At 50.9% G+C, this 13457-nt stretch overlaps 4 protein-coding genes across 4 annotated transcripts; 1 reads left to right on the plus strand and 3 right to left on the minus strand.

The window, feature by feature from the left end:
* Positions 1-2364: 2364 nt before the first annotated feature.
* N7446_002319 (forkhead box transcription factor) lies at positions 2365-3677 on the minus strand (the record flags this gene model as incomplete). The annotated part of the gene is made up of 2 exons (XM_058511068.1): positions 2365-2955; positions 3060-3677. The coding sequence occupies 2 exons, from the start codon at positions 3675-3677 to the stop codon at positions 2365-2367; spliced, it is 1209 nt and encodes a 402-aa protein (XP_058376604.1).
* A 1035-nt stretch (positions 3678-4712) lies between these two features.
* N7446_002320 (splicing factor cactin) lies at positions 4713-6887 on the minus strand. The gene is made up of 5 exons (XM_058511069.1): positions 6333-6887; positions 5811-6254; positions 5131-5757; positions 5042-5074; positions 4713-4992 (listed from the first exon to the last, which is right to left on the minus strand). Exons 1-5 carry the CDS (start codon positions 6846-6848, stop codon positions 4975-4977), a joined length of 1638 nt encoding a protein of 545 aa, XP_058376605.1. The 5' UTR covers positions 6849-6887; the 3' UTR covers positions 4713-4974.
* Positions 6888-6994: 107 nt separating this feature from the next.
* N7446_002321 (uncharacterized protein) lies at positions 6995-8746 on the plus strand (the record flags this gene model as incomplete). The annotated part of the gene is made up of 3 exons (XM_058511070.1): positions 6995-7923; positions 7980-8259; positions 8283-8746. The coding sequence occupies exons 1-3, from the start codon at positions 7012-7014 to the stop codon at positions 8744-8746; spliced, it is 1656 nt and encodes a 551-aa protein (XP_058376606.1). The 5' UTR covers positions 6995-7011.
* A 345-nt stretch (positions 8747-9091) lies between these two features.
* Positions 9092-13159, minus strand: N7446_002322 (WD repeat protein; the record flags this gene model as incomplete). Its single annotated transcript, XM_058511071.1, has 2 exons — positions 9092-12842; positions 12981-13159. The coding sequence occupies 2 exons, from the start codon at positions 13157-13159 to the stop codon at positions 9092-9094; spliced, it is 3930 nt and encodes a 1309-aa protein (XP_058376607.1).
* Positions 13160-13457: the final 298 nt, after the last annotated feature.

Here is a 13457-nt window from a genome sequence, read left to right on the forward strand (position 1 = left end):
GCGAACGTGAAAGAAAACAGGAATTTGCAGAATACAAAGAATACAAAGGTCTACTACATAAGGGGCGGGCTAGCTGTCGAAATGTTGCCACGATCGCAGAGAGACCCGCCGTCTTTGGTCTATTGGCCACATGTGCAGTGTGCACATTGCTAATATAGATAAGATTTATTCGGATGTCACCGCTTTCTTCGACAAAGGGAGCTAGCCTCGTCACTAGGTATTACCCGTCGGTTAGACGGCCACCGTCACCCACGATTGACATGTAGCTAACACGAACATCTGTCGAGCAACTGGGTCGCGAGCTAGTGCGCACTGCCGTTGCTAAAAGATCTCATGCCTAATCAAGACTAGCGAAGGCCCATGTGGACGTCAAAGAAAACTATGCAACAAAAGCCCACATAAATAGAACCCCGTATGATATTGGCCGTTAGGGTTAGGTCAAGGGTAATATCGACCTCGCAGCCCTCGGAGCCATCCTCCAATAGCCAGCAAAATCAAATTAACCTCTCCCAAAAATAATTAAATAATACCGGCACGGTCCGTAGGGAAGCTTTGGAAACTACTGCAAAGCCCACTAGTAGGTGGGCTTTCCCGGCCATATTGTGACCCGCATTGCAGCTGTCACCTGTCTAAGGGTGTACAGGTACAGCCTGTACGTAAAATTTTACACCTACATGCCTTTCCACCGTGCCCTCACGACTCCCGTCTCCGTATATGCAAGTTGCTTTTTACCCAGGTAGGTATACGGAGGTATCAAACTAAGTTACCTTGTATAGAAGTGGAACGATCTACCCTAACCACCCCTGCTCAACCATGCAGATCGTGCACGATCTACTTACCCCCGAGCTTTTGATTCTCTGTTCGATCTATCTCTGTTCGATCTATCTCGTACATGCTTTTTGGGAAGGACTCCAAATACCGAGGCTAATGCCGCTCTTGTCACCCGTGTATTGTCGATCTATCTATCACGCCAGTTGGTCGCGACATGACCGGGGACATTACACTAAGGCGTTGTTTTGATTCATGTGCGGAAGTAGTCCCCCTCCCCCCTGAAACTTGATCGCGGAATGTCGTCGGCATAACTTGAAAACGGTATGTTGTCCCTACGTAGTATCTGTCGGTCTGGTATATCCCCTTTCATATATGATTGACTTCTTTGTGACCTTGCCAGGGGTTCTCTGTAATGCGATCGAGTGAGTCAACCTTAATCCATGATCTATACAGAATACCAGGCAGACTCGGGGCCGTGAGTCCCGCCTTTTTAGGTCACCCGAAAGTGGAAGTGGGGAAATAACAGGTGAGATGACCATGAAGCAATGGGAGCACATTGCCACGGAGGTTGTCCGCGTCACCCTAGCACCTGGTATTAGATTGCAGGCAGGCAATAGTACGATAGAGCGGGGTGACGGGGGCGGCATAGGGTGGTCACTCAGCTCCCTATGGATATTCGAACCGGGGGTTAAAAGGGACTAGAGAAGACTAGCAGAAGAGGGCCGTCCACAGATTGTTAGACCCCTGCACTGACAGGGAAAAAACGGCTATCCACGACCTAAGTATGCGGGTTATTGTTCAATATTTCCCTCCTGCTGTGATTGGATACTATTCCTGTCACTTGAGACACCGCCGTCTTGTACAGACGTATGAAGCAAATCCAGCCGCACAGCATGTGGCCCATATGTGCAATAGTAAACAATGCCGATGTATTCCCGCGGAGAATTACTTCATAAGTCCGGACCTATCGGTAGAAGGATATTGCCAACTCTTGGCGTTGTTGATGCCCAACAGCACATACTTCCATTTGTATGGCCCTGGAGACGGTGGGACTCAAGAGAACCGAGACCACAATTGAAAAAAAGTCTTTAAGACTAGGTGGGTCAGCCGAAGACCCAAGGGTTGACTAATTTGACAGAGAACGGTGATCGGCATATGTCTGTGGTTGATATATTCCGGTGAAATTGGATGTGTGGGCAAGTTCTGATACATTTGGAACCCCCCCCCCCCCCAAAAATAATCAAAAGAAAACATCCATATCCTCATGTCAGAAGCCCCCAAGAGAAAAAGCAAAAAGCCAAGCAATAACGAGGCAAAGAGGCAAAAGATAGATCGTCTTCACCGTAGGCTCGCCGTGTGAACACCCGCAAAGACACTTCCCGATCCGAGTAGTGATATGCACAAAAACTGCACCATGCCTCTAGTGTATTTGAAGGCCAAAATTGGCCTCGGCTAGGAAAAACGAGAAAACCACAAAAAAGGAAATTGCTAAAAACGAATTATGCAAGTCAGCGTAGCTGCCGGGCCTTTTCACCACCAAATCTCTTTCCAGCACCCCTTTTCCCCTTCTTTCTGCGCGTGTGTGTGGCTCCGCTACACACCATGGTGGAGATCGGCCGGAACATCGGATCCTGCCATCATCCCAATATTGTGATCCGACGGTGGTGCATACCAGCCCGCATGTGCCGCATGTCTCAATGTAAACGCCTCATTGTCCGGCGCAACCCCCATGGATTCGTAGAAAGACCCATTGTTGGTTGGTGAAAGGTTTGTACAGCCGATCACAGATTCCATACCGTATCTCTGCAATGCATTGTCGATAGGCGGGGCGAGAGCGGGTGGCACGTAGGATGGCATCACTTGAGGGTCCGGGTGAGAGAAATGACCATCCATAGGGTAAGGAGGCAGGGTCATTTGCGGGGGGTGATAGATTTCATTGGGCTCGTCATGACCGGTATTGGGATGGCGTGTTTTCACCATCTCTGAGGGATTCCCACCCTTGGTCTCCGTGCGTTGGCGCTGAGCGGCACGAGCATTTGCACCAAGTGCCTTTCGTGCACTCACTTGCTTGCGGTATCGAGTGGTGGATTGGACATGACCATGGAGAATTGCCTCAGGTGTCAGGCGCCAAAAGTTGACTGCCTTTTTGCCCGGGCCCAATTCCTCCTTGACTGCCTCGAATCCCTACATGAAACTGTTAGTACTTGTGCCAAAGGTGCAGGGGTTGAAATGAAGCAGCCATAAAAGTGAAACTGATACTGATATCAAGTGTAGAGCGGGGAACCTACTGCATTCATAGATAAATTATGCCGGATACTGTTTTGCCATCCTTTCGAACCCGAACTCTTGGCCTTGTCCGTGTTCCTTTCGAACCAGTTGTAAATTCCCTGGAGAGGGAGCTTGTTGCCTTTGGCATCTTTTAGGGCCCGGAAAATCAACTGAGAGTATGGGGTCGGTCCAGGTCGGTCTTCTCTGTCATCCTCACTAGAGCCTGGTGAAAGCTGATCCACCGTCTGGACCGTCATTGTTGGACTTGCGAGTGCCAGAGACTCTGGTGACTCGTAAGAGGAGATCGTCGACAGTGGCGATGGGGGAATGTTATGCACTGCGTGAACAGACTGCAACTTTGCCGGAAATTCGCAAAGTTCACCTCCTTTGAAGACAGGCGAGTGCACTCCTGTCCAATCTGAGTGGACTTCATGAGGAAGCTGTCTCTTCCCTTCCATAGTAAACGAACCCATGCATGGGACAGCCATGGTAGAGTCGGGAAGTGAAGAGGTGTACAAAGAGTCAAGGTAAGCAGCTTGACCGTGTCGATGGGGATGGGGATGATTCGCGTTGTGCTCGTATTGGCCAGAGGCGACAACGTAAGGATTAGGGCAGGAGGGTTGGTGAAGGGGTGCCATGATCCTGGCCTGATGAGATCTAAATCTCGGCCAGTGCTCGGCTTGATGACCGGGGTTGTAAGATTGGAGAGAGTTTATTTGATAGATAGAATCTGGAGAAGTCTCACTTTGCTGTGCCGAGAGAGTGTGCACGCTTGCTCGGTCCATTGGCAAATGAGCCATGTGGAAGTGAAGAGATGAGATCGAGTTATCCATCACCTAAGGGACTTTGATAATGCTCTGGGATGGAAGTGAGGAGTTGAAGAAGAAAGGAAAGGAGAATGAAGGTGAAATAAGCGTTGAGGAAGAGAAGAGATCTAGGTCTAAGGGTAAAGAGTACTGTAGAAGTAGAGATCATAAAGTGATACCCCAGCTGTTACCATTCAAGATTGGAGCTGTACACTTCAAGAAGCCACTCAAGCACGATCTTCCCCTGCCAGCACATAAGGCACATGCTCTTTTAGCTGCAAACAGCCTTGAGATGCATTCAAATACAAACAAAAGACGTTCTGGGCCGAAGTCTTTTGTTTTTTTTTTTTTGTTTTTTGTTTTTTGATTTTTTTTCCCCTTGCAAAAGAATATGGGGCTACTAATACTTCCTACGGAAAACGCCTCCCTAGATGCCTAAGTCGTGGAACGATTCATTGTCTATACAGCCAACGATTGCACAGAAGGCCAAGGTGGCTGCATACTGGATCTAGTGCCACTGGAATAGAGAGGGCCTAGCGGACACCTGCAGTGAAAGTCATTCACCGGGCTGAAAGCCGACCTTCTGGAAGTTAACTGGGAAATCCCTCTGGCGCCGTTCTGGAAAAGACCTCCGCTTTGCCTGATTTTTGTCCAGCCCAGGCGTTATTTCTCTTTTTACTTCTGTTCGTGGGCTGCATCCAGCGAGCCGGAAGTCAGAATCATCCTGCACTCTGCAGGCCGGGATAGTGTCACCAAAAGACTCCAACGTCTCCCGTTTTGCGAGAGAACACCCTAGTAAAATAAAGTAAGAAATAGAAAAAGGAAAAAGAGCTAAATGCGGTATTCACCAATACACCAGTTGGCCCCCCAGACGTCAAGGGGTTGAGTGTGTGAGAGATGTGGCATTGCCAGAGGTAAAATTAAGGTAGTTGGAACAAGCGTTTGATATCCCCAAATGTATCGAGCGAGTATGAAAACTTCGGGGGTAATGTTTCCAACCCAATCAATCCGAGTTGGCTTGATTCACTGGTATCAGGCATCTGGAAAATACACCCCCAACGTCTCCCTGCATAGTAATCCACCTCTCCATCCCGAAATAACGCCCACCTGCAAGGTTGTTGCGCATGTGTTACTTCCGATAATAGATCTGAGACAAGTTAATGATGGATCTTCTTGAATAGCAGAATTCGACTTACCCTCTTGAATTGGAAATGAAGTTGGAGAATACCCTACAAAGAAAATTACGTCAGTGGAGAGACCGTGAGAGTTGCACGGCATAACTTACCTTGTCGAAGGTACTCTTGAAGCCCCTCTCTCGCTTTGCACTATAATCCCATTCTTTGTCGACAATTCGAAAAGCAATGTCTTCGTACGGTGGTCCAGCCATAAATCGAATGAGACATGTGTCTTCCTCGCCCGCCTCGGCCGTCGATTCACCGCGCTTCCGACCGTTCTCACGTTCGATGCGATATGTTGGGGCCTTGGTTTTATCGATCAAGTCGGGGTAGAAGATGTTGAACTTGTAACCCTGTACAACCTTGGGTGGCGGGTTATCATGGTCATAATGAGTTTGGTTGTATTTGTTCCATTCGTAACCCATTTGAACTCGGTTGAAGTATCGGGGCTTTCTAGGTCGATGCTTACCAGCCCATTGGGGTTGCGATACCGTACTCACGGCCTCTTCACCAGTGAATATTTCCTCATTCTCGCTGACACCCTTTGCTAGCTCCCTTTCGTAGAGCGCTTTGGTCGCTTGTGAAAAGTCCTCGTTCGGGATGGAGGAGAACCTGGTTGATGTAGAGGCCGCGGGCGTGCTTGTAGATGCTAGGTTTCCCACTACCGCGGATTTTTCAGTAGCTCGCTGACGGAGTGGGACAAAGCCCATACGGAGAATTTTCTGACGTTCGCGCGCCTGTGTAATTGATTAGCATTTGCTCCGACAGTACATGATGCATGCCAACTTACCACTTGGTCCAGGAATGCGGACTCATCCATGATTTCAAAGACCTTATCCTCGGGACGAACTTGAAGCAATGGATCTGGGTCCAAGCCTTCAAACTCGGCAGGGTTTGTGGTATCACCTGCGATGACGACAGGAGCAAGAGGCGCCAATTTCGCCCGGATTGATTCAGCTTCCTCCCTCTGCTGCTTTTTCAAGTCGCGAACACGCTCATCAATGATGGTCTGGTAGACGTTCCTCAGTCTCGCCCTCGCCTTCCAAACCGTGAGACTGCGGAGCAGTTCTTCCCAGTAGTCTGTATCGATTGGCTCGTTCGAGTTCAACTTTCGCCTCACTTGTACTTCAAGGTTTTTTAATTGTTCGTAGGATTTCGGGCTCAAAAGCTTGTTGATATCGGCAGCCACAGAACTTAGGGCACGTCCTTCGGGTGTGGAGGTCTTTTTGACGGTCTCGGCAGATTACTTTCATGGTCTAGAGGACAACGGTTGTCAACAGCATGCTTGAACTGAATCTCGAAAAAACTTTACCTGCCAAAAGTCGCGGTTCTGCGCATTTGTTTCAAGATTCACAAATGTATCAATATCCTTCTCCAGGTCTTGTAGCTGGGTCTGTGATAGACCCTCGAACACACCGTCCGGATCCACGACATCCAAATCGGAGTCTGCAATCTCATCGTCCAAAGGGTCGCGCGTAGGATCGATAACACGGAGAGTGACCGTAAGCCAGTCGATAGGCTTTGCGCGGCCTTCTTTGACTCGGATCTCTGCTTTCTTCTTCGCCTGCTTCAGCACGAACACATCCTCCTGCGCGACCCACTCGCGCACTTGCTGATCTTCCTGGAGAAGGTTGAGCCGGACTTGGTCGCGCATATTGCGAGGCTGCTGAGAGGGACCGGGTCTTCCATTATCCCATCTGCGATCAGAGTCTTGTCGATCGCGCCATTCTCTATCGTCCCGGCGGGGATGATTCTGCTGGCGGCGCGATGACGGCGATCGCGACCGGCTGCGCCTCGAATCTGATCGGTCCGGGAGTCGCGAAGACATTGTGCTGTGAAAGGATCAAAGGTAGCAAAGATGAAGCACTTGGATGCGCGAGGTCAGAAATTCGGGAGATCTGCAGGAAAGTAACGCGGGCGGCAAACCTTCCCTGCGGCCCAGGCAGCTATGACAACTTCCCCCATGGACAAATGCACAACCACTCTCAACTATGCCTTCAACATGGCACCGGCTTCATCTGTCTCATGAAGGCCTGCCTCCGTTGCTCTTTCAATATACCTGGACTCAACAAGGCTATGAAATCTACATCACCGATCTCACCTATGTTTGGGCGGAACGGTTGTTCTATGAGGACATTGCCAAAAGAGCAGAGGAAGAGGCCGCAACGATCGACCCCGGAGAAGATCCAGAACAGCTCAAGGTCCTCTTGGAGAAGATTTGGGAAGCTCTACAGAGGGGCAAAGAAAGTACAGTGCTAAGCAGTGGAACGCAAACCGCCTCGCTTGAAATCACAACAACAACCAAGCTACCGGCCCCGTTGAGGCCTCTAAGATGGACTTTGAAGCTTTCAAAGGAGCCCTTGTCCTCTGCGACGAGTCGTCTACTCATTCCACTGCTGAAAGAGGAGGCAGATAGGGAGTCGCGCCAGCGCTCTCTGCTCAATCAGATCAAGCAGAAAGACTACGTGCTGGGCAAGTTGTTTGACAAAATTGAAACCCTTGGCACTGAGCTGGGGTCTGTGTTTCCGAGCGCTGCAGGATTACGTACATCTCGCAAAGGCAGTACCCGGTCCGAAGCTGGCAGATTCGTGAAAGGCATTGCGCCCTTCGACGAGGAGGCCTGGCTCGCCGAAGTAGGATCATCCAATAGCTCAGGATTTGGAATCAACCTATTTCAGGAGATTTCAGAATCAGGCAATGTCGAGGATTTGGAGAACATTAATCAACACGGTGAATGGTGGCGTCAACTTCAAAAACGCCCTCAGAACCATACGAGAGAAGCCACTCCTCTCGAAGAAGAGGAAATCGCTGCAACTCCAAAGAAGCAGAATAGAGCTGTCCAGCCACAACCTCATGATGAGGAAGGCGAATCAACGGCAAGCAGCGATCTCGATGAATTTGAGGTATGCCGAACCTCACCTATAGTCCTTCTAACAGTATGATTAAATCTATTATATAGCGACAAGAAACACCTCCCCATCTTAAGCACCAACATGTCAAAGAATCCGTTCCCTCACCAAGACCAAAAGCCAAAAAGAAAAGCCCATCTCCACCAGGTCCGTCAGAAGCAGACGAAGCTACAGCATCAGACACCGACCCTGAGCCAGCACCAGCACCACGCAAAGGCCGTATGCCAATTAGTCCAGCTGAGCCTGAGTCTGAGCCTGCTGCTCCAGCTTCACCTCCACCCAAGGCCCGGGAAGCCCCAAAGAAGCCAAGAGGCGGGTTGGGTGTTATTGGTGGCAAGAAAAAAAAGAGAAAGAGCCAGCCCCTTCTCCGCTGAAGCCCAAGGAACAACCAAATTCACCGAAAGAAGAAGGAAGCGATGACCGAGTTCGTCCAACATCCTTAGCACCGTCGCCAGCAATAGCCAAACCAAACCGCACCGGAAAGCTGGGCATGATAGGCGGTAAAGCCAAAGCCAGACAAACACCCCTAGACACGACTCCTCCAGCTACATCCCAAACCGTGGTTGCCTCACCTGAGAAGACATCTCCCGCCAAACCCAAACCCGCCCAGGGTGATAATACTACCGAGACGACAGCTCGGCAGACTATGAAGCGGGAAGAATCACCATTACGCAAACCAGTCGCCGAGAAAGGTAGCACCAATCCTCCACCAGGACCAGAGACAGAAGATCAGCGAGCTTCTCGGAAACGCGAGGAATTGAAACGGCAGCTTGAGACGAAGAGCAAAGCCCCAGCCAAGAAAAAGCGGAGGTTTTAATTCTGGGGGCATGATCTCGGGGGAATACCTTGATTACTCGGGTCAGTCTTCTGATCTTGGACGTCATTCTGGGAGGTACCATGATGGGTTCACTAAGTCTAAAGTTTGTGACTCCATGTACTTAACTTATTCAGTCACGAAGAAGTTTATAAGGTCCATCTAGTCAGACCAGTAATTTATTAGATGTATCGCAATAGGGGAATCAATTCGGAATAAAACAGAGAGCCGGCCAATGACCCAGAAGAAAAAAAGGAAAAGAAAAAAGAGAAGAAAAGAAACAATACGCTAATATGAGTACAACACATAAATGGGGTAACCGACCGGGCACGGGTCACGATAACTAGACTATTCCCTCGAAGTAATGCCCACACGAGCAGAAGCGCCATACTCCTGCTCCTGCTCAGTGGGCGTAACAAGCCTAACCCGCTTGGGCGACATAGCACCCGATGAAACGGGCGTCGGAGTAGCAGTAGTATTCGTCGACGTGACAGGTCCAGCACCACTACCACCAGTAGCAGCAGCAACACCAGCAACGCCAAGCATACCGCGAACCTTCTCCACGGCTTTACTTTCGCCCTTGGTCCAAGGATCCCGCTTGACGAGGCCAGCACCGGCAGAGCGACTCGCAGAATCGCGGCGCTTGGACTCTGCCTGGAGAGTTTGACGATTTAGTTCGCGGCGTGGACCTGGGCCGCAGTCGTGCATGCAGCCTGCTGTGGCGCATCCGCCTTCGCTGATGGTTATGTCGCCTAGCCAGGTTGTTATGCAGGCTAGGTGGCCGCCGTGGCCGCAGCCTTGACACCAGGTCCAGACTGCGGAGCCCTTTGGTCGGGGCGCTGAGAAGGGTGCGAAATTATCCATTTCCGAATCTGAGACCGGCTCGGTGGGGACGGAGGATTGGGTTGAGGTGTGGGAGGTCGTTTCAGAGTCTGAGTTCGGGCTTGTGATGGTGGAGGAGGTGGGTTGTGCTTGTTTTCGCTCTGTGGCCCATTCTGGTGGTGGTTCAAGGCACATGCAAATGGAGCAGGGCGCTTGGGGTGTACTGCAGCGATAGCAGCGGGTGTTGTCTTGCTTGGGGTTCTCAAAGGGCCGTTGACAGGTGTAACAATATACATTTATAAAGGAGTCTGTCTGCGCGTAGTCGTAAACGGCAGGATAGGATGATACACACGACAGACGGAGCTCTGCTGCCTCCAAGTCCATCGAGTGCCGGATTAGGTGCTCGTTGTATGTTTTGAAGACCATTTCACATTCTTCGTATGGCAAGATTTGCTCGCAGTCGCGGAAAAGAACGTGGAGCTTCTGAAGAAGATGGGCCGCTGTCTGAATATCAACGGAACTACTGCTGCTGTGATAATAACGAACTGCTTCTTTCAGGATCGCTTCAATACTCCACGGCTTCAAATCTGTCCCATCCGGCATAAGTGGAATCTTTATCCGTGAAATATCGTCATTTGCTGAATAAGGCGCCGTACCCCTGTAATTTGTGTCGCCTGGGGATAATGTTTCTTCCAGTGGCACAAGCGGGGTGGACTCCTTGATCAAAGGAGGAGGACTGGAAGGGCGCTGGAGATGCAGTCGACCCGTGTCTGAATCAACTTGTTCGAAAAGCTCATCGTCGGATTCCTCACGCGTTGAAGCTAGATTCGATCCTCTTCTCATCGTAGAGGATTGGCCAGCGTCCGGCAATCTGGATACATCAAGCTGCCCATTGGACGAGTACGATGCAGCGAAAGATCTCGATGGATGCGAGCTGTCTGTTGATGTAGAGAACATGGGAAAACTCTCTGAAGAGTCGTGCCGGCCATATCGCTCGGTTGGGGGAGGCCGACTAGATTCAATTGTTGACTCGAGATTCAAGGGCTTTTTAGGGTATTGCCTGAAATCACGAATGGCTGCACGTTTGTCCTCCAGCTCTTGGTCATAGTCATCTTCTGAGATTTCCCTGGGGAAGCTTGGGTGACCATGACGGCGCCAATCTGCTTTGCCAGCAATAGCCCGAGGTGCAGACCGTTGGTCATTGTCCAAATCTTCATGTGCCGGATTTCGTAGGTGCTCTGATAGACGGGCATCATCAATGGATGATACTTGCACATGTGGATTGGATACATGACGAGCGTCAGGGTCTGACATTCCCCAGCCATTGTGAGAACTCAGGACCGATGGGGGTAGAGGATCAATGTCGAGAGCCCTATCATCTAGTGAGGGTATATGAGAATCATCAGTGCTAGACCAGGAGTCCATTGCCGGGGAATCTGGCAATGGTTTTGCAAGAGGGGTCGTCATGTTCGAGGTGCTTTCAACCTCGGGTACTGCTTCCATGACCCCTTTAAACAATCGATTTTTGGCCCTGTCGTGTCGACCATCTTCGCGCGACCTGTCTGCCAAGGTACCATCTTTAGATGTTCTGTCCCTAAGACCACCTTTGGCCGGTTGCTCTCTTGCTCGGCGCTGGAGCTCCTGAAGAATAGCAAATTTGACTATTCTCCAAGTCTGGGCCACCTTGGTCAGCGAAACCTCATCTGCACACTCAGCATTGTGATCCAAGGACTCGATCAAAGAGTGCAGAATATCAGCCTGGGTCCTCGTTTCACGGTAATCGTCCATCAACGGGGTGTAGTTGCTTGCTAGAAACCGGAAGACTACTGGGTCATTCGTAGCACCTGGGATAGTGGCAATGGTTCCCAACTGACTGGGCGCAGGGGTCGCTATCTTGGCCAGGGCTTGTTCAAGAGGCAGCACCGAAATGAAATCCACTGCCCCAGGTGGGGTACTGCCCAGCGACTTGGATGGTCGAATCGGGGCTGATTTTGTATGCTGATGACGAAGAGAAGTAGCTAAAGCTGCTTCGTCGATAATATCATCTGCGGGACTTTGACCCAATGATTTCTCACCGGTACTATCCTCATCTTCTTCATGGAGTAGAAATTCAGCGGCATTTATTCCCAAGGGACGTCGCCTGGGCCGCTTCTGGCCAAACGCAACGAACTCGCCATTAGGACTCCAGGCGACCGAGCACATCGGTCGGCGATTGATCACGGCTGGCGCATACCGTACATCGGTCTGTGTAAAGGCTCCGGCCTCACCGACAGTCCACAGGAGGTCTTTTGATCGCCACAGCAGGTCTGATGCGGGGGAGTCGTACCGATCAAATTCGCGGAATGGGACATGCGGGCGTCGAAGGTCCCAAAGGTGAAGGCGCGGATCTTCCTTATCGTAGGACGTGACGATTTGAGATGATTGCCATTCTCCCGAGGCAGGTGACTCACCGACCCAGGAGGGAGGCCGCCATCGCACATTGATAACCGCCTGGGGTGTTCGGAACTGAAACGCAGGTTTCTGCCGTCGCTCTGCAGATGAAGAGAAGTCCCAAACTTTTACCTGGCGGTCTGTGCCACCACTGACGATGTGCTTCCCGTCGGGGTGCCAGTCCACGGCGAAACATGGCCGATCGTGAGCGGCGATTCTCATCAACGGTGCATTGCCCTTGCGATAATCCCACATCTGGATGGCGCCGCTGTCCGAGGCGGTCGCAAACACGACCCCATCACTGGGAGACCACCGGACATCCCGGATGGTATCGCTATTGCCCTGATACACATGCTTGCTGCCGCATGTGGAACTGCTCCGATTCGCAGAGGCGGCGCGCAGATCCCACATCCGAATAGTGCCATCTTGACTGCCAGACAAGAGCCAAGAAGGGAAATGGGGGTTGAAGGCGAGCCTATGAACCTGGCGGTTGTGGCCTTGGAAACGACATAATTGGAGGCCGGGCCGCTGCAGGTCGTAGACGACAATCCGACCATTTGCGACTGCAGTTGCGATTGTCCGGTCGAAGTTCCCATGTGACCATTTGACGTCCTTCACATTCAATTGATCTTTGTGTGGCATCGAAACACCCGCTTCATGATGGGTGGATGCATAGCTGATGAGCGCATTTCGAATATTAAATTCTTCCGAGGAGTGGTCGGGCGAGACGCGGATAGTTTTGAGAATCTCCTTGCCCGCGATTACCGCATGTGTCCGTTCAGGCGATATGTCCAAAGCCGTGATAGCTATCCCTGTTTTATGAGTAACAGTCTGCGGTTCTCCTGGTCTTCACAAACGAGCATTAGAAATGATTCCATTGGCTGATCTGACTCGCGATCTCACTAGTCCCGATGACATCAAATCGCGGGGGAAGGGGTTTGTGTAGTAGAAGACAGGGAATATCAGAGCGGTGAGAGCGACATACAGCGATTTGGATCTGATTGATCGGGGGCCATCTGCGCGACTGCTTTGTGGACTGGGAGGCCTCGAGCCGAAGAAGGGCGCGAACCTCGCAAGGGCACTGGCAGCCCGGTTCGAGTACTTTTGTGGCGGAGGGGGAGGAGGGGGAGGGACCGGAGAACGCGAACCTGAGAGGTCCGACATCATTCAGCAGTCAGGTCTCCATTCTGGGCACACGACCAGGGAAGAAGCGGAGAGTTGAAGATCGTCAATATGGGGCGGCGGTGAGAGACGATCCCTGAGGCACCCATGCCTCATATGCCTCACTTCTACCACATCATAGTTATATAGACATTTTATAAGGCGCCATTCAGGTTGTTGTACTTCGTATTTCCTCCACTCAAATTCTAGATTTTCAAACGGTCTGCAAGAAAGATGCATTGTATACTTCATCGGGCCGAAACACATGTTAAGAGCGGTCTAGATAGACAACACAGAACAG

The sequence above is a fragment of the Penicillium canescens genome (assembly GCF_028828765.1).
Source record: "Penicillium canescens strain IBT 15451 chromosome Unknown utg000002l_segment0_segment0, whole genome shotgun sequence".
NCBI classification, from domain to species: Eukaryota; Fungi; Ascomycota; class Eurotiomycetes; order Eurotiales; family Aspergillaceae; genus Penicillium; species Penicillium canescens.